At 40.7% G+C, this 21,473-nt stretch overlaps 1 protein-coding gene across 4 annotated transcripts in view; it reads left to right on the forward strand.

The window, feature by feature from the left end:
- LOC137372038 (serine/threonine-protein kinase tousled-like 1) overlaps positions 1-21,473 on the forward strand; it is a 250,014-nt gene that overhangs the window by 172,850 nt on the left and 55,691 nt on the right. For all 4 annotated transcript variants that reach the window (XM_068035354.1, XM_068035355.1, XM_068035357.1 and 1 more), the window contains 4 exons: positions 583-719; positions 1,274-1,462; positions 5,170-5,236; positions 10,264-10,361. In XM_068035354.1, the coding sequence (XP_067891455.1) occupies positions 583-719; positions 1,274-1,462; positions 5,170-5,236; positions 10,264-10,361 (491 nt within the window). The remainder of the gene's footprint in view (positions 1-582; positions 720-1,273; positions 1,463-5,169; positions 5,237-10,263; positions 10,362-21,473) is intronic.

A 21,473-nucleotide genomic window follows, 5' to 3' on the forward strand; every position in this document is an offset into this window, starting at 1 on the left:
TGTGAGGAGAGATAGTAGAAACTGGGCCTGTATTCTCGAGTTTCGAAGAATGAGAGGTGATCTCCTTGAAACTTACAAAATTCTTGCAGGGTGTATCAGGATGGAATTGGAGAGGATCTTTCCTCTGGCTGGTGAGTCTCGGACCCTGGTTGCAGAATGAGGGGCAGGCCATTTAAGGCTGAGATGAGGAGGAATTTCTTTACTCAGAGGGTGGTAAATATTTGGAATTCTGTACCCCAGAGAGCTGTGGAAGCTCAAACATTGAGCATGTTCAAGACAGAAATAGATAGATTTCTGAATACTAATGAGATCAAGGGATATGGCGATAGTAGGGAAAAATGGTGTCGAGGTAGATGATCAGCCTTGATTCGTTTGAATGGCGGAGCAGGCTCGATGGGCTGAATGGCCTACTCCTGCTCCTATTTCCTATGTTCCTATGCATGGCATTTTTAACTCAGTTTTGTTATTGGAGGCTATCTTTGCAAGAAGCAGCAGATGAAAGAGCAATAAAATTAATTGTATTTAAATTACAATTTACTGAAAATGGAATGATAAGCTATTAACATGATTCTTGTGGTTTAGAGTAAGCAAGAGAAGCAATCTAGCAGAGAGAAGAGTATGCAGGACAGACTGCGTCTGGGGCATTTCACTACAGTGCGACATGGTGCTTCATTCACTGAACAGTGGACTGATGGCTATGCATTTCAGAATCTTGTAAAGTAAGTATGAATGGCAAATATTCAATTTTTTCTCTCCCTCCCTCCCCCTCCCCTTTTTCTCCCCTTGCATTCTATCACTCAGTTATACATGGCCTTTCCTTCACCCTCTCCTCTAACTAGTAACTTCCCTTTTCCTTTCCCAGGTGAATCCTTCTCTTCCCTCAAGAACATATGCTCTTTCTCTTGGTGGCACAGAAACTACATCAATATTTTGTACCTAAACTCCTAGTGGCTGCCTCCCTCTTGCACATTGGCACCTTTAAATGTACTGAATCTACATACTAAAATTAGTTTTATATCTTTCTTACTGTTCTTATTTCTAGAACCCCCACTTCTACCCTGCCCCAACTATTATTGTGCCTTCACACTCTTTATTCATCCCCCAACTTTCACCAACTCCACTGAAGTCCTCCTACACTGCAGCTCTACTACCAGACACACAAACTCTCAATATAAAACAACCTCTAGCTCCCTATGAGCAGCATCAGAGGAGGTTCGCTACTATTAAAATGTGCTCGCAGATTATCTTTCTTAATGTCTACTTTTGAATACAGACAACAGGAATGGATAAATCAACAGAGGGAAGAAATAGAACGACAAAGAAAGTTGCTAGCAAAGAGAAAGCCTCCACCAACTCAAAGTTTTCAGACCCCAGCAGCAAACTCTGAGCTAAAACAGCGCAAAGCAAAGGCTGTAAATGGTGCAGAAAATGATCCTTTTGTTAGACCAAACCTTCCACAGTTGTAAGTTTCTTTTTATATTTCATTGTGAAAAATCTTATTACATTACACACTGTTGTATGCAATGGGTCATGCCGAACAAAAAATAAGCAAATGCTTTCTCATAATTTCATGATGCTAATGGGGATTTAGGAAAATTTGTGTGCAAGCAGTCTTCACTAAACACGTGAGTATGTCACCCCCTTGTGTACTGGTACATTTCATGATCTAAGCAGATTATTCTTTCTCAAAATCTTCAAATGTCTGCAACATAACCCCTGTAGACTTTTTTGGATTTGAATGTCCATTTAATAAACCTGAACCTTTTTAGCATTGCATTATTATTTACAAGATTTTAACATCCTGGCTGGCGTTGCCTGAAACTTGGTCTCATGGCACCTACTTGGCATAGAACAAAGAACAGTACAGCACAGGGGTCCGTATCCCTCTATTCCCATCCTATTCATGTATTTGTCAAGATGCCCCTTAAACGTCGCTATCGTACCTGCTTCCACCACCTCCCCTGGCAGCAAGTTCCAGGCACTCACCACCCTCTGTGTAAAGAACTTGCCTCGCATATCCCCTCTAAGCTTTGCCCCTCGCACCTTAAACCTATGTCCCCTAGTAACTGACTCTTCCACCCTGGGAAAAGGCTTCTGACTATCCACTCTGTCCATGCCGCTCATAACTTTGTAAAGCTCTATCATGTCGCCCCTCCACCTCCGTCGTTCCAGTGAAAACAATCCGAGTTTATCCAACACCTCCTCATAGCTAATGCCCTCCAGACCAGGCAACATCCTGGTAAACCTCTTCTGTACCCTCTCCAAAGCCTCCACGTCCTTCTGGTAGTGTGGCGACCAGAATTGCACGCAATATTCTAAGTGTGGCCTAACTAAAGTTCTGTACAGCTGCAGCATGACTTGCCATTTTTTATACTCTGTGCCCCGACCGATGAAGGCAATCATGCTGTATGCCTTCTTGACTACCTTATCCACCTGCGTTGCCACTTTCAGTGACCTGTGGACCTGTATGTCCAGATCTCTCTGCCTGTCAATACTCCTAAGGGTTCTGCCATTTACTGTATATGTCCCACCTGCATTAGACCTTCCAAAATTCATTACCTCACATTTGTCCGGATTAAACTCCATCTGCCATTTCTCCGCCCAAGTCTCCAACCGATCTATATCCTGCTGTATCCTCTGACAATCCTCGTCACTATTCGCAACTCCACCAACCTTTGTGTCGTCCGCAAACTTACTAATCAGACCACCTACATTTTCCTCCAAATCATTTATATATACTACAAAGAGCAAAGGTCCCAGCACTGGTCCCTGCGGAACACCACTAGTCACATCCCTCCATTCAGAAAAGCACCCTTCCACTGCTACCCTGTCTTCTATGACTGAGCTAGTTCTGTATCCATCTTGCCAGCTCACCTCTGATCCCGTGTGACTTCACCTTTTGTACCAGTATGCCATGAGGCTTTACTGAAGTCCATATAGATAACATCCACTGCCCTTCCTTCATCAATCATCTTTGTCACTTCCTCAAAAAACTCAATCAAATTAGTGAGACATGACCTCTCCTTCACAAAACCATGCTGCCTCTCGCTAATAAGTTCGTTTGTTTCCAAATGGGAGTAAATCCTGTCCCGAAGAATCTTCTCTAATAATTTCCCTACCACTGACGTAAGGCTCACCGGCCTATAATTTCCTGGATTATCCTTGCTACCCTTCTTAAACAAAGGAACAACATTGGCTATTCTCCAGTCCTTTGGGACCTCCCCTGTAGCCAATGAGGATGCAAAGATTTCTGTCAAGGCCCCAGCAATTTCTTCCCTTGCCTCCCTCAGTATTCTGGGGTAGATCCCATCAGGCCCTGGGGACTTATCTACTTTAATGCTTTGCAAGACACCCAACACCACCTCCTTTTTGATAATAAGATGACTGAGACTATCTACACTCCCTTCCCTCGGCTCATCATCCACCAAGCCCTTCTCTTTGGTGAATACTGATTCACTCTGGCTCCACACATAGATTCCCTTCTCTGTCCTTGAGTGGGCCAACCCTTTCCCTAGTTACCCTCTTGCTCTTTATATACGTATAAAAAGCCTTGGGATTTTCCTTAATCCTGTTTGCCAATGACTTTTCATGACCCCTTTTAGCCCTCCTAACTCCTTGCTTAAGTTCCTTCCTACTGTCTTTATATTCCTCAAGCGATTCGTCTGTTCCCAGCCTTCCAGCCCTTATGGATGCTTCCTTTTTCTTTTTGACTAGGCTCACAATATCCCGCGTTATCCAAGGTTCCCAAAACTTGCCAAAGTTATCCTTCTTCCTCACAGGAACATGCTGGTCCTGGATTCTAATCTGGCATCAGATGAAACAGGAGCAATCTTGAATATACAGCTCATTTTATCCTGCCATATATGAACCATCTCATTACTATCCCTATTGGAGATTGTTCAAATACTCAATGGTAACAATGTACACCTAGTTATGATACTATTTAGTGGCAGTTACGTTAAAATTGGCATGAGAGCAGTATTGGATTGCTATTACAGTAGGGCCCACTTAAGTGAAATACACATTTGTCTTAGTATTCGTTTGAATTGGCCTATTTATATTTTAAAGTCACTTACTGCAGGAAATTCCTGAGCTCCCACAAATCATATGAAGAAGTGGGGGAAGGTGGGGGTGTGGGGGGGTTGCGGTGGTGGTGGCAGGTCACCTACACATCAAACTTGAACATCCTGCTGGATGTCAACCCAGAATTCAGAGTCGAAACTCTGGTCTCCACTGACCAACACTGTCTGGAGCAACTTTCAAACCCTGCTCCTTCTGACTCTGATGGGAATGCTATCAATTAGACAAAGAATTGCTCCCATAAAATGGTCTATTATATTACCTAATTTATACCATTAGTTCTGACATCCATGCCATCTCTACCAGTGCAGCAGTTTACCCTAATGTGGACTGTTCTGTTTCCTCACTGGTAAGACAACTGATGAGTCGCAGCTGAGTTTGAGGAAATCAACGAGTTTTGCAGCACAGCTACCTTACATGCCAGTTGAGTAAGGGATGAATAGAGTAGCAGGAAATGTTGCTAGAAAGTAAATGTTCCAGGATTGAGTTGTTGCCTTTCATTTAAAGTGGTTCATTTAATTTCTTGGAATTAACTGGTTAACATTGAAAGCCATAAGAAAAGGATTTATGTTGAGATATTTTATTCTTTTAAATGGTAAGTACATATCAGTGTACATCCTTGTCTGAATGTTAAGAGGCTGAGGTTAAAGCCTAAATTAATGCAACTGAAAGAAACCCATGCTCAATATTTTGATATCCTATGGAAATAACGCATACATGCTACTTCTTCCAAAAACAGTGCAACTTTATTATTGAGGTATACTATTTCTGATACTTATCTTGAATACTTCCTGTTCACACTAATTATGCTGTATTGTCTTACAAAAATAGAACATTAAATTGTTAGAACTTGTGTAGAAGCATTGTTCTGCAGCTAATACTGCATACGCACAATTAATGATCCTCAGGTCCTTTGAGAATTGACTTAATGCAGAAAGCTTGGAGCTGTTAGTATCCAGTTATGTCTGGGTTGTTTTGTATGTACAGTAGACTTTGAATTTTGCAACAATACTTCCTGTAACAGCTTCTAGTCAATTTTATAATCTAAATGGTAATACTTTTATTTTTTTCTGAACCTGTTTTACCTAGGTTGACAGTAGCAGAGTACCATGAACAGGAAGAGATCTTCAAACTTAGATTAGGACATCTTAAGAAGGTCTGTTGATTCTGATAAATTTTAAGTGGAGGGGCTGAGAGGATTGGTGGGAACATCACAGTCGTGAGGCAGCATGTTGAAGTAGGCAGTTTACAGGAGGGGAATTTTGAGCTCAATAATGACACCTACCCAAAAACCATTAATTTTGTGCCACCAGCAAAATTATTTTCTCTTCTCATTCCTAAAATCATAACTGCAGTAAATGAGGCTCGAAGGAAAAGGAAAGACTTGTATTTTTTAGCACCATTCACTGCCTCAGGGTGTTCCAAAGAGCTTTACAAATAACTTAGTACTTCTGAAATGTAGTTACTATTGTAATGTAGGGAAACACAGTCGCTCATTTGTTCTCAGCAAGATCCCAAAATCAGCAATTAGTTAATCTGTTGGTGATGTTGCTTGAAAGGTAAGTATTGGGCAGGACACTGGAAAGAACTCCCTGCTCCTCTTCAAAGTAGTGCTATAGGATCTTATATCTCCACCCGTGAGGGCAGATAAGCATCAGTTTAACGTCTTATCTGAAGGCGGTACTCCAGACGATACATACTCCCTTGGTACTGTGCTGGAGTGGCATACTGGATTATAGGCTCAACTCTCAATCTTCTGACTCGAGGCAAAGTTGCTACCTCCTGAGCTGCATCCGACACTCTTTTATCATTTGGTAATCGTGTTTTTATTATGGATTACCTCATACTTAAAAGATAATACAACATTTTCCTTCTCTGTATTTGAAATGAATGGTGCTAAAATATCCTTTAAAATAACACTACGAATAGACAGCCTTTTTTTCTTTTTAAAACTTTCATGTTGCCTTACTTGGCTGTAATTTACAATGTTCTCACTATTTTCCTCCCCAAAAATTGATGATACATGGCAACAGATAGTGATGCATTTTACTGATTGTTTTCCTTTGGCTTCTTGTACAAGACATTTCATAGCATGTTTTAGTTGCACGAACAAATAGCTGATGTATTAAATCTACCACATAAAAGTCTAAGTTTCAAACTTAGCTATATACAAAAATTTAATTATTTAATACATAGGGAAAAATCTATAAAAGGAAATGCAATATTTGTCCTCGGTCTGCTTTTGATGTAGAAAGACAACTTCTTTGCTCTTGATTTTACAAATAATCTCATCACTCCATTGATGGTTTGATGGTATCTTTATTTGATGGTGTGTTTTCTTGTTGTGGATTCATTATTTATAATTAGGGCAACTTCTGAGTTAAAGGAATACTCTTGTAATACATAAAAGTCAATGTGTCAATGTTTTCATGTCAACAAAGGAAAAATTGTTTAATTTAGAAGTAATTATTTGGAAGTTCTTCAACAGTTTTTATGTTATGATAGAGATGTGGGCCTTTTATAATACAATACAGCACAGAGAAAAGCCATTTGGTCCATCAAGAATTTCGTGCATTTTCTCCACTTGAGCTATCTAATGTAATACTAAATTGCATCCTTCAATTAATTTTAATATTTTTTCAAATGGCTGTGTAATTTCCTTTTTAAAATATTTATGGACTTTGCTCTTCAGTAGTAGTTTGTAGCAGAAAATTCATATGTTTAAGGCATTTCTAACCTCCCCTCTCATTCTTTTGAGGTAATCTTAAAAGTGTGTCCTCATTACTGTCTTGCCAGTCAACAGAAAACATTTGTTACTATCTACCTTGTATCACGTTTCATTATCTTGAAGACATCTATCCAATCACTTGTCAGTCATCTCTGCTGTAGTACAAGGAGTCTGCACTTCTCAAGTTTCTCTCATAACTAATACTTTATCTTTGGGAATATTCTAGTGAGTCTATGCCGCACCTTTTCCGTTGCTTTCCTGCCTAAAACTGTTCACAGTACTTCCAACTGTGGCCTAGCTGAGCTGTTAATAAGTTGAACATTGGCAGCTTGCTTTTGTATTCTTTGTCTCTAAATTCGAAACCAAAGATTACATTTGCCTATTTTCTGACCATATTTATTTTAACTACAACCTTTAATGACTTGCATGCCAGTTTCTCCATTCTATTTAAAATATTCTATTTAAGATGTACTTCCTTTCTCAAGTATGAAGCAATAAACTTTGGTCAGAATAAAGTTTTGAACTGTATCTACTACCTATCTGTCCGTCTTTCTATTCTATATCCTATATCACAGTTTGCCATATCCTTCAATTTGGTAGCATCAGCAATCTCTAAGTCCAGATCATAGGAATTTACAGCGCAGAAGGAGGTCATTTGGCCCATTGTGTCTGCGCCAGCCTACAAGAAGCCATCCAGCCTAATCCCATTTTCCAGCTCTTGGTCTGGCTCTGGCACTTCAAGTGCGTATCCAAGTACTTTTTATATGTTAAGGGTTTCTACCCCACCACCCTTTCAGGCAGTGAGTTCCAGATCCCCACCACTCTCTGGGTGAAAAAAGTTTTCCCATGAATCCCCTCTAAATCTTGTACCTTATACCCTAAATCTATGCCCCTGGTTATGGCCCTCTCAATTAAGGGAATTGGGCCTTCCTATCCACTTCATCTAGACCGCTCATAATTTTATACTCTTCAGTTAGGTCTCCCCTCAGCCTCCTCTGTTGCAACATCCTCGTAAATCTCCTCTGTACCCTCTCTAGTGCAATTACATCTTTCCTATAGAGCAGACTGCACACAGCACTCTAGCTGTGACCTAACTAGTGTTTTATGCAGTCTCATCTCTTTTTTTCTGTCTCAGCTTAAAAAAAAAAAGCAAGTATCCCCTATGCCTTCTTGATCACCTTATCTACTTGTTCAGCACCTTCAGGGATCTGTGGACATGCACTCCAAGGTCCCTCTGTTCCTTTACAGTTCTCAGTATCCTACCATTTATTGTATATTCCCTTCCCTTGTTAGCCTTCTCCAAATGCATTACCTCGCACTTCTCCAGATTGAACTCCATTTGCCACTGTTCCGCCCACCTGACTAGTCCATTGACATCTTCCTACAGTCTACAGCTTTCTTCTTCATTATCAACCACACAGCCAATTTTTGTATCATCTGCAAACTTCTTAATCATGCCCCTTACATTCAAGTCCAAATCATCGATATATACCACAAAAAGCAAGGGACCTAGTACTGAAATAAAAACATGAAATGCTGGAAATACTCAGCAGGTCTGGCAGCATCTGTGGAGAGAGAAGCAGAGTTAACGTTTCAAGTCAGTGACCCTTCTTCAGACATGGTACTGACCTCTGCGGAACTCCACTGGAAACGGCCTTCCAGTCACAAAAACACCCATCAACCATTACTGTTTGCTTCCTGCCTCTGAACCAATTTTGGATCCAACTTGCCACTTTGCCTTGGATCCCGTGGACTTTTGTCTGTCTTCCATGTGGGACCTTATCAAAAACCTTGGTAAAATCCATATAGACTACATCAAATGCACTACCCTCATCGACCCTTCTTGTTACCTAATGTGTGTAGCAGATAACAGCAGCCCCTACTTGAACTTGCCGCTTAACTACATCGTTACAGGCTGAGCAATTTGTTTTCACTCCTATTCTTTGCTTTCTCCTCTCCCATAGGAACAGGAAAAGGCCATTTAGCTCCTTGAGCCTGTTCCACCATTCAATGAGATGATGACTGAACTGTGACCTAACTCCATATGCCCACATTTGCCCATTTCCCTTTATACCTTTGGTTAACAAAAATCTATCAAACTCAGTTGTAAAATTAGTGATCTAGCACTAATTGTCATTTGTGGAGGAGAGTTCCAAATTTCTATAACCTTTTACGTGAAGATATGTTTCCTACTTTCACTCCTGAAAAGTCTGACTCTAATTTTTAGATTATGCCCCATAGACTTAGACTCCGACTCCCCAACTAGCAGAAATAGTTTCTGCCGATCTACCTTCTCTCTTCCCCATTAATATCTTGAATGCTTTGATCAAATTACTCCTTAACCTTCTAAATTCCAGGGAATGAAACTCTAGTTTGTTTAATCTCTCCTCATAGCTTAACACTTGGAGTCCAGGTATCATTCTAGTAACTCTTTGCTGCACTCCCTCCAAGGCCAATATATCTTTATTAAGGAGTAGTGCCAGAACTGCTTCAGTACTCCAGGTGTGGTCTAACCAGAACTTTGTGGAGCTGAAGCGAGACTTCTACCCCTCTGTATTTCATTCTTCTCGATACAAAGGCCATCAGGCCATGATCCATTAAGCCTTTAGGACTCATTTTCTGGACCTCTTCATGCCATTTTAATGATCTGTGTACCTGGACCCCCAAGTCTCTTTGGACCACCACTGTTTCTAGCTTTCAGCATTTGGAAAGTATCCAGTTCTATCCTTTTAAATCCAAAGTGGATGACCACATCGTAATCCATTTGCCACAATTTTGTCCATTTACTTAATCTATCAGTATCTCTTTATAATTTTACACTTCCATCTACCCTGCTTACAATACCGCCTATTGTATTCGCTAATTTGGTATGTGGCTTTCTATCCCATCATCTAAATTGTTAATGAATACAGTGAATAGTTGAAGCCGCAGTGCAATTCCTTGAAGGACATCACTAGTGATATCCTACCAATTAAAGTATCTGTCCATTATCCCTATTCTCGGTCTCCTTCCAATCAGTCAGTTTTTTAACCAGGTCTGTCCTTTTTTTTATATAAAAAAAAAATTGTTCATGGGATGTGAGCATTGCTGGCAAGGCCAGCATTTATTGCCCATCCCTAATTGCCCTTGAGAAGGTGCTGGTGAGCCACCATCTTGAACTGCTGCAGTCCATGTGGGTTTGTGAGCGTATTCTTAAAGCTATGGAGCTATTACAGTAGCTACTAGTCTCTTGTGTGGTCTTTTATCAAATTGTTTTTGAAAATACATATAAGCGGTGATGGGGTCGTAATTCATTTTGGTACCAGTTATGCTGGCATTTCATTCATGATGCTGGTTAATTGTTCATGAATTTAAATTCTCGTCTGTAGTGGGTACATGGCCTAGAAGAAAGCTGGTTGTGTGAATGACTGAGTAGTTGAACAATGTTCAAATTTATTTCCCTTTGGTGTAAACAGGAAGAAGCTGAAATTCAAGCAGAGCTTGAACGCCTGGAGAGAGTACGAAATCTGCACATACGTGAACTTAAAAGAATAAATAACGAAGACAGTTCACAGTACGTTAATAAATGTTAAATAATTTTCTTGATTCATGTACTTTTCGCAACCTCGGGATGTTCCAAAGCACTTCAGTCAATGAAGTATTTTTTGAAGTGTAGTTGCTATTTGTAATGTAGGAAAAGTTTGCACACAGCAGTAAAATAGATGATCGGATATTTAGCGATATTGTTTGAAGGATAAAAGTTGGCGAAGACACTGGGAGAACTCCCCTGTACTACTTCACAGTGCCATAGGATCTTGAATGTCCACCTGAAGGTTACAAATATTTGATCTGTGTTTAATGTCTCATTCAAAAGGTGGCACTTCTGGCAGTGCAGCATTGCTTTGGAATTGCACTAAATGGTCAACCTAGATTACGTGGTCAGGTCATGAAGTGGGGTTTAAAACCACAGCATTCTGACAACAGCCAAGGCTAATACTTAGTTTTTTGCATGTATTTCAATAGAAAAAATATTCTTTCTTCCCCCGCCCCCCGCCCCCCTCCCCCCCACCACAAACAAAAAAACTTGCAGATTTTTCCTCTAACATGAGTGTTTAATCACACAAGCCCAAAATAGTAGTCATTTAAATAGCTTCAAAATACTTAAATTTTAGCTAATGTGAAAAAAATGAACTCAAGTTCTACAGTAGGTCTATCAGCATCTGTAAAGTAAAAACATTTTGGGTGTGGAGCCACTTTCAGAACTGGAAGATAAGCAAACGGTTCATTGGAACGGAACTGAATAGAGAAAAGGAAGGTGAGGGGAGGGGAAAGGAAGAAAGATAATTTGTTTTTCTTTTTAAATGCTGAAGAGATGAAAACTGGTGGATGAGTTCAAGAAAGGCATTAAAAGAAGGAAGGTACCTATCAAGCAAAAGATAACTGCAACTGCTTTAAACTAAAATAATGGAAGTGCTAGTAATCCAGCAGATTCAACCGCACTCAAATAGGAAAGACAGGCGAGCACAGATGTAGAAATCCTGCCAGAGCATTGTTCCGATGCAAGGTCTACCCATGCAATCTTGTTGCAACTCCCACCGTGGATTGGGAGAAGTGTGATGCTGGAGGAAATATGTGCTTTTGTAAATGGTGAAAGATGATCTGATGAAAAAGCAGTCTAGTAGGATGAAAGGTGAGGACAAAGGATACCCTGCCATCATCTCAGAAGGTATGAGAACAAAGATGGAAAATGAGGTAGACTCTGTCAAGAGCCCTATCTGAAGGGAGGACTCAGCTGTGAAACAAGTGACATTTCAGAAATTGGAATGTGACCACAGTGGTGACAATGATACGGAAAAACCGAGAAATGGATAGAGGCTTTCAAAGCAGCAGTCTGGAAAGATGCATAATCCAGGTAGTTGCAGACATCTGAGTTTGTAAAGTCTGTGGAGAGATCATTGCCAGAAAAAGAGATCGAGAATGCCTGGAAGGACAGTTAGAGAGAGACCACCTGAAGGTGACAGATAGTTGAAAATTGAAAACGTAAGCACTGAAATTCTCGAGATCTAATTGTGAGTATAAGCAGCAGTAACACAGTCACTGCAACAGAGAAGGTCAGGGAAAGGGCCTTTGTAGGATTGGAATATAGTGTCCCATATACCTTCCAAAAAGGCAGGCATAGCAGTAACTATGAGGGCTTCCCACTTTTATTTAGAGGAAGTGAGTGGGGTTAAAGGGAATTTCTCGGCAAGAATAAATTGAGCCAAACAGAAGAGGGTAATGCTGGATGGGGGCTGGTTGTGGTGTTCAAAGTAGAAACAGAGAGCTCAGAGACCATGCTAGTAAGGGTTGGAAAGGAAGTGGTACGTCATGGTAAAAGAAACAACTGGGATCACAAACATTGAAATTGCCAGTGTGGTCGAGGGCATCCGTAGAGTTATGAATGTTGATAAATAGTCAAAATATGAGGGGACTAAATGTGTTAACAGGAGTAAGCTAAACCAGCATTTGTGTATCTTGGAGAGGAGTTAGAAACAGGCTGTTGAGTGTTGGGAAATTGCAAGATTGAAGATGGTTAGAGAAAACATCTCCTGAATAGTTAAGATGACAGCCTGGGAGACTATGGTTTAATGGGTCATGTTCCACAGGAATAAGAGGAAGTGTCAGATAATTAGTAGTGGATCTCAACCAGGTAGACGGCAATCTGTCATATGCCAACAGTACCTGCTTGTCAGCAAGTTTGATAGTGTAGGTTGGAATTGAAAAAATGGAGAGCTATAAGTTCAGAAGAAGATAGATCAGAGTGATAGAGAGTGGACAAACACAGACCGCTTATTATCGCAGTGGCAGTTCTCAGTGAAAAGTTTGAGAGAAGGCAAGAGATCAGAGAGGGAAAAAATAGAATTTCACATTTTTAAAAAAATTCTTTTTCAAATATTTATCCACTTCCCTTTTGAAAGTTACTTTGTTACCATCACTTTCTGTTTGAACTAGGGCAATTCTTTCAGTCCTCTGCTTAAAATAAATGGGCTGGATTTTCCCATGTGCTTTGGGACCCTGCTGTTGGGACCAAATGAGGACCCTGAGCCTGCGAGATCAGTGGTGCAATTTTCCAATGGCCGCCTCCACATCATCGTATTAAGGATGGCAGAATTATTCGGAGGGCCAGCAGCTCTGAAGCCATGGCAGCTGCACCTAGAGAGGCAGATCGGGGACCACAAGGGCGCCTCAATGTGGAGATGCCCTTACTGGGCTGCACTGAAGACTCCAGAAGCTGGTGGGGACGCCAGGATGGAGGGGAAACCACCTCCGCAGGCCTCTTCGCGGACTGCAGTCTTTTATCCGCGCGGCCCTGTCATTGGATCATGGAGCCCCCAGCCTGCTGCTGGGAGGCCACTTCGATCGAGCTGGCAGCCGCAGCACTTGGAGGGGAGGGTCACTGCAACGTCTGGCAGCATCTGTGGAGAGAGAGAGAGTGTTAACATTTCAGGTTGATATTTGTTCAGAACTGGAAAATGTTAGAGATATAACAAGTTTTAAGCAAATAGCAGCAGGGGAAGGGCAGAGGGGAGAAAAGAACAAAAAGAAAGGTCTTTAATGGGGTGGAAGGCAGGAAAGATTAAATGCTAAAAGGTATGATGGTGCAAGACAAAATGAGGTTGGTAATGGGATAAGTTAAGTAAATGATGGGTCTAGAGGAGGTGTAAATGGGAATAGCAGAATCATTGCCAATAGCTACTGTCCAGGAAAAAAAAATGTGGGCAGTGGTTATGATTGGAAATTGTTGAACTCAATATTGAGTCTGGAAGGCTGTGAAAATCAAAAGAGGAGGTGCTTTTCCTCAAGCTTGCATTGCATTTCATTGGAAGTGTTTAGGGGTCAAGGATAGGGAGGTTGGAGTGGGAGCAGGGCAGAGAATTAAAATGATAGGCGATAGCTCAGGGTCATGCTTGCGACTGAACAAAGTGGTCACCCAATCTGCGTTGTGATCAGTGAGTATAATACACTAAATTGAAATAAATGCTGGTAAATCGCTTTTTCATATGCAAGGAGTGTTTGGGGCGTTGGACAGTGGGAAGGGAGGTAGTAAAACTGCAGGTGTTACATCTCCATAGGAAAACATTGGAAGCACTGGTATGGAAAGTGGTATTGTTGGAACAGATGATACGGATCTTTTCTATTTTCCCAGTTTCTCCTTCTCTATCATATCAGTTCTGACGCCATCTTCCGTATCAGTTTTTCCAATCTGTCTTCCTTTTTCTCAACCGAGGATGCCCCTCCACCATGGCTGACAAGGGCCCTTGACCATGGCTATCCAATTTCCCGCACTTCTTCCCAGAACCACATTAGGGTTCCCCTTGTCCTCTTCTTCCACCCCACCAGCCTCCACATTCAATGGATCATCCTTCAATATGATGCCACCATCAAACACATCTCTCTTTATTCACCCCCATTCCCCAAGCATTCCAAAAGGACCATTCCTGCTGCAGCATCCTGGGTCTTTTTAAACATCCCCAACACCCTCCTCATCCCACTCTACAGAGTCCCATTCCTTCCAGGTGAAACAGCAATTTACTTGTACTTTCACTTCAGTATCCTGTATTTGCTGCTCACAACCAGCAGGCCAAACGTTTAGTGTATGCATGCCTTGCAGAACCTCTCAGGGTCACGCTTGTGGACTGAACAGAGCTTCCAGTCGCCTGTGATTTTAATTTTCTGTTCCATTCCAGCCTCTCTGTCCTCCGCCTCCCGTACTGTTCCATTGGAGTTCGGTGCAAGCTAAAGTGACAACACCTCATTTTTCGATTAAGCACTTGACAGCTTTCTGGACTCAACATTGAGTTCAGCAATTTCAGATCATAACCACTGCCCCCATTATTTTCAGATAACAGCTGTTAGCAATGATTATGCTTTTCCCATTTGTACCTCCTCTAGACCTTTTTTTCAACTTGTCCCAATACCATCCCCTTTTGCCTTACACTATCATCCCTCTTGTCATTTAATCTCTCCTGCCTTCCACAATATCACAGACATTTCCTTTTTTCTTGCTTCTGCCCTTTCCCTGCCTCTGTACTTCTTTAAAAACTTTTACAATTCTAACTTTTTCCAGTTCTGATGAAAGGCTATTGACCTGAAATGGTAACCTTGTTTCTCTCTCCACAAATGCTGCTTTATGCTCGCTAGTTACCAACTTACTAACCAATGGGAGTAGTTTATCCCTATGAACCTTTTCAAAATCCCATCATAAATTTGAATACATATCAGCTCTCTTAATCATCTTCGTTCAAATGAAGAGGGCCAATTTTTCTAGCCACCTCAAGTAAAATTTCTCATAATTGGTGTTATTTTGGTGAGTCGCTTCTGCACTTTTTCCATGGCCTCGACATTTTTCCTAGAGTAAAGACTCTCGACTGGTCAAGGAGTTATATAGGTTTAAGATTGCCTCTTTGTTTTTTGTTGTGTGTGCCTTTATTTATAAAACCTAGGATTCCAGAAGCTCTTTTTTTTTTTTTACGGCTATCCAAATTGTCTTCTCACTTTTAAAGATCTGTGAATTTGTGCCTATTAGTTGCTATTCCTTTTTAAAATTTTACCACCTAGTATATATGTTCTTTCCTTGTTTTTCCTCCCAAAATGCATCACTTCACATTTATGAAATTTATCTGTCCAGTTTGCTTATCTGTCTTTGTCCTTCTGAAGTCACTTGTCTTCAGTTAACTTTGCTCTCTTGTGCTGTATGCAGATTTTAATACAGTACAGCAAATAGCAAAATCCATATTTATATGAAGAACAGTGATCCCAATGCTGGGCCCTGAGGAACACTACTTTTTCTATCTCTGGTCTGAACAAGCATTCATTAACTACTGTAACGTTCAGCCATTTTTAACTAACTTCTGATCCTTGCTGCCATGTTCCTATTTATAATGTGTTAATTGCATCAACAACCTCCTTATGGTGCCTTTTGAACATCCATATAGAAGATCCTCTGCATTTCCCTTATTAATGTACAGTGTTATTTTCACAAAGAATTTTTAGATTCATCAGACAAGGTTTGCCTTTTACGTGCCTATGTTGACTGTCTTTAATTAAGGTATGTCGTTCAAGGTGAGCATTAATTTTATCCACGGGATCAAAAGGGCTAAAGATAGGAGAAGGTGTCAGATTCAGGAGGTGGACCCGGCCAAATAAAAAATAAGCATGGAAGCAAAGTAACAGAAGAAGAGCTCAGCATCATGTGGTCATACAGGTATGAGGCTTATGGCCTTTGCTGAGGACACATCATTTAGCATTACAAAAGGGGAAGTTGGAAGGCTTGGTAAACAAGTGAGTTTAAATGGGGTTTCAAGAAAATGAGGACCATTAGGAATCAGTAATTACTTGGCATTGGAGAATTATTTGTCCTTCCAGTCCTTGCTGCCTGATGGGAAGAAAAACAAATTTTGGTAAAGCAACAGATGAGGCAAAGGATGATGCAGAACTGAAAACCAGGAGAATGACAACATTGATTCAGCCAATAGAAAGAAAGTACTTGCATTTATGCAGTGCCATTCATGGCCTCAGCACATCCCTGATGCTTTACAGCCAATGAAGTACTTTTGAACTGTTGTAATGTAGGAAACACAGCTGCCAACTCATGCTCCAACATACAGCAATGTGATAATCAAATAACAGATAATCCATTTTAGTATGGTTGAGGGACAAATATTGGCCAGAATACTGGGGAGAATTCATCTCCTGCTCTTGAAATGATGACATGGTAGGGCAAACGAGCCTTGGTTTAATATCTGACATAGAGGCAAGGATGCTGCAAAATTAACCGCGAATAACAATACTGCTGAAGAGAGAGAGGGCTAATGTATGACACATGGGACAAGAGAGAGAGTGTATTGTGTGAAATGCTGAAAGGTAAATAAAATTTCCAGGCTGGTGATCACAAATGGATCTGAAAGAGGAAGGACGAAACTTCAGCTGGAATCCACATGGAATAAGTCAAAGCTGGAGGCAGGTGCTGAGGAAAGGGATACAGTCGTGAAAATAGATTTTGGCAAATAGTTTTAAACAAAAATGGTGAAGGGCAACAGAGATGGTGAACAGGATAAGAGAGACAAATGAGATTTTATGCTGGAGAGCAATAGGACTTTAAGACTGACATTCCAGGAAAAGAAGCAGCAGTAAGTCAAACAATGGAAATAATAAGATTAATGAAGCTGGAAATCTGAAATAAAACAGATACTAGAATTAAGTTTCTTATTTTGGATTTCTAGCATTTGCTCTTTTTTTCTAGGCTATTTTCATGCCTTTTGGTTTTAATGTCTCACTAAGATTCTCCTTGCACATTATCAATCAGTTTTCACCTCTGTCTAGCTTTGTTTAAAAAAAAAACTTTTGTGAACATTTAGCCCATTATCGCTGTTCCTCCCGTGACAAAAATTAAGCATTTTATCCGAAGGAACATAGGAAATGCTGGATGAAAAAATACCAAGGTCCATCTAGTTTGCCTTTGACCATTCCAGTAGTTGCATGATCCAACAATAATGGAATGGTTGAGGAATCATGGCTGACGATCTCTATCAATTAGCCTGCAACAGAACCAGACATGCACTGAGGCCAACCCCCAGTGGTGGAAAGGTTTGGGAGCCAGCACTTGCCATAATATCATGTTTCAAATTGCTCATATCATGCATCATAGTATATATTGGGTTTAAAATTCAGGTCCATCCAAAGTTAATGGCCCAGTTTGTCCGAATATCCATAATCCCAGAATAGATATTTTTGGCTGAATTTGCATTGCGGAGGCGGGAAAGAGGAGCTGGTACTGTTTCTGGGTCAGAATCCAGCAGTGGAGGTGAAACCCAACATTCTCTGTCCCTGTGAGGCTGTGTATGTCATTAAATGAATGTGCTGTCCTGCTCTTGCATCTTGGCATCAGTGACCAGCGAGATGCAGTGGTATGCAGCTGCTTTTGAAATGACATTAAGGTTTGTAGCTGATTCTTGGAAGGAACCAGAAATGAAGTTCCAAGATCACAGTGACTTTGGCAGCCACTGGCTAGGCATGGTGACCAGTGCTGTGAGCTGTAAAGTTTTCAGTGATAAGGGCACATGACCATCTGCCTGGAGAGACGCAGACCACATCAGCACTGGTTGTCAGTCATCTCCAGGTAGCTCCATCTTGGGTGGTCGATCCTCCTGTTCCTGTCCTTTCCTCTCCCGTGCGCTCATGCTGCCCAGGGTTCTGCCCTTCCTGCAAAGGGTGTTGCTCCTCATCGCCACTGGGCCCAAAATCTGACACTTGTGCCCCCATTGCCAGCTGCAGCTTTCCTTCTGGGCAGGTGGACATCCCGTTGTCCCTGACAACCTTGCCGCCTGCTCTTCTTTCCCGTCCCCGGAATGCCATGGGGGTTCCAACCCTTTTCAGAGCTCTGACGCAGAGTGCCCACTCTCCCTACCACCTGTGCAGCGCCAAGGGCACCTGCTTACCAAGTGCCCAGCCCCCCCTTTGCCCTGCTGACTGTCTTATGGGTGATACCCTGGGACAGCCATGACTGGCTCCCCACTGTCCACCTGCCTCCCCATAACTGTTCAGAAACTGACAAAACCAATTCGCCACTTTAAATATTGCACCTTCCCCCTTCAATAAGCTGTAAACGAGCTTTTGAGCAAATTTCACTGGTGTCAATGGGGAGGAGAGCAGGATTCCTGTCCCGCTCTATCCCTGCCCTGGTGATTATTGCCAGCGCCAGGATCAGTGCCTTGAAATTGACATGCTTCCCTATACCAGTATTTTCGGGGCCCCCTGTCTCCATTCCTGACTTTGGGAGCCCTGAAAATTCATCCCTTTGGTTTCTGGTCCTGGTAACATTGCAATTTAATGCAATAGAGATGTGTGCTTGTTTTCTCCTTCCAAATAAGGATAGTTAAAACTATAATTACAGTAAACTTAATGTGTCACGTTACTGTTCACATAACCATTTATTGTTGAATAAATCTGTTTGTAGTGCAAACCACTGTTTCGTGAAGGGTTTATTCTTCCAGCTTCTGAGGTCAAGCAAAATCCATGTGAAGACAATTTAACCGTTAAGGCAAAATATTGTAAAAAAGATCTTATAGTTCAGCCCCTACGATCCTTACAAATTACCTAGATATTGGGCATGTAAAGGCACACTTCTGTCTATAGGGTGTGAGGGCCCTCCTACAGGAATGGTCTGAGAAATTAAACCTGAGAGAAATATCTAAACTTAAAAACCCCAAAATGTAACCAACTTCCACCTGTTCTCCCACCACCACACAAACCAAGGCTTTTGTTTGGTTCCTTTAACTCCTGTCTTTCAGTTTCCAATTCAAGGTACTGACCTGAAACATTAATCCAGCTTTTGTTTTTGCAAATACCCATGGACTTGCTGATTAATTTTTGCACTTGCAAATCCTGGCAATCAAGAATAATAACTTTGTTTTGACCAAAGTTTGCTTTCTTGTCCGACACCAGGTTCGCTTTTTGTCTATTCTTAAACTTCAGTTTGTCACCTCAAAAAAAATGTGAAAATGTTCTCCCTGATTTTCGCCAAACTTGACAGAATACCTTTCTAGACGTTTCTTAAGAGGCCACATTTAAAAATTGAAGTGTTCATGAATGTTGCATTCTATCAGAGTTTGTCCTCATAATTTTAAAAGAAATGGTGGTTACCTATTTAAAATGACTGAAGAACTTTCTGTACTTCCAAATTACTATGTGTCAATTATCACTTCACTCCGTACCTCCAATGCTTCACCAAATTTTCCCAAGTTTTGTTATTAACTTTTCATTATGTTCCAGATTACTTTTGAAAATCCTAACTGGAAACTATCCATGCATCAGTCATATTTACTATCTGCTTTACTATGGAAAATGCATATGATGGGATCTGGCTTTCTGTTAATACGCCTGTAAACTAACCAACCAAAATCAAAAGGCAGAAATAATAACTTTGAAGTCTCAGGAATTAAAACTGAATGAATAAAGATATGTCATTCTTGACTTTAAGGAAGTTATTAATTTTACACTGACTCAGTTGGCTACACCCCAACCCCACCCAACCCCCTGCCCATTACAGAATCAATAGAGTACAAATCTTATTAAAATTTCACAATATTCTTACCTTAGTTAAATGACAAACTTATATAATTGAGAAATGATAGACCTGATTGTTGAATCATCATTTATAATAGCTCATTTCGTTTTTTGTTAGAGTATTGGTGCTGTCCCTTCGAAAAGGGGCACTTAGTCCTCTTTATTGGCAACCTTCTGGTTGGATCAAAAGATGTATAATAGATCATTTGAATGGCTACTTCTAAGTACGTTTTCTAAATTTTGGATCGAAATCTTGAAAATTTGCACTAATTTGTATTTTTATGATTTTCGTGACTATATCCTTGTAGTAACATTTTGCAATGCTTTGCAAATTTCCCAAATATCCTCTGTTACTGCTCTTTTGCGAGGGTGTATTGGTGAACAATGCTACTTTCTAAAGTTTTTAAAATTTTCTGGTATACATGTAGCAAACCTCTTCAGTAGACAGCCCATCAAATCATACGAAGTCAATCCCATAAACACGAGATCAAATTATATATGCGTTTTTGGATAAAACCATTCTTTTAAACCTTGTTTTTATTATTCCTAAGCAAAGAATGAAAATCCATTGTAGAAGATTAATTCATCTCGATTCAGATTGCTGGTCTGACTTTACGATTCAACATTATTCACCCTCCACATTTACTGTCCTTGCTATGCACATTGCCATGCCTTTCACTTGTGGCCTTGAGATCTCCATTTCTGATAGACCTCTTGGATCACTTTCTCATTTGCCTCCGTATACACATGACAGTGACAGACCAAACTCCACTACCGTCATTTTTTGCTCTTAAAAATAAATTACCTCCAACTCCCTTAACAGAACTCTCTTGAACTCCCAATTTTCCCCTTTTTTGGTCCTCTGCTTGCAAAATATTGAAACCTCCATTGATTCCTCCTGAACTGCCTCAATTCCAGACAGTTAATCACCCTAGTGTGTCTCTTTTACAAGCGCCAGCTCAGTGGCCTCAAATCACAAACTATAATCTTAAATGTACCTGGTGCATGTCTAACCTGGAAGTTCATTGCCAGATATAGCTTGAACATCTAAATATTTACTACTATTTCTTCTCCCTGGCTAAATCTGCCCAGTGCTCCAAAATGATTTTGTTGAGTGGAAGAAGCTCCAATCTCCTCCATCTCTCCTCATTGCTCACCCTGTTTGCTCCTCACAGTTTAAATGCAAGAAATGTATTACTAACTTTGTTTCTGAAACTGAGGGAATCCCACTTGTGTCTCTACTTCTGCACCTAGTTCCTTCTTCCAAATTGTCCCTCCACTCCACCTCTTTTCCATAGCTTTTCCCACAAATCACCCCTTTTCCAATCAATGAAGCCCACCTCTTCCCTTGACTGCATCATCAGCCCTCTACTTGTTGACATCAATTTTGTTACTATCCTGCAGTATTGCACTTTCTTACTTCAAAAGAGCAGTTGCTACCATTCTACTTGACTAACTAACAAAAAAATCTACTCAACTGATGGAGTTTTAAATTTTTGAAGTAGAATGCTGACTTGATTAATCATATCTGGATATGTTAATTTATCTTGCGCTATCTTCAACAAAACATCAGGAGTATATA

Source organism: Heterodontus francisci, chromosome 7 (genome assembly GCF_036365525.1).
Source record: "Heterodontus francisci isolate sHetFra1 chromosome 7, sHetFra1.hap1, whole genome shotgun sequence".
Classification (NCBI taxonomy): Eukaryota; Metazoa; Chordata; class Chondrichthyes; order Heterodontiformes; family Heterodontidae; genus Heterodontus; species Heterodontus francisci.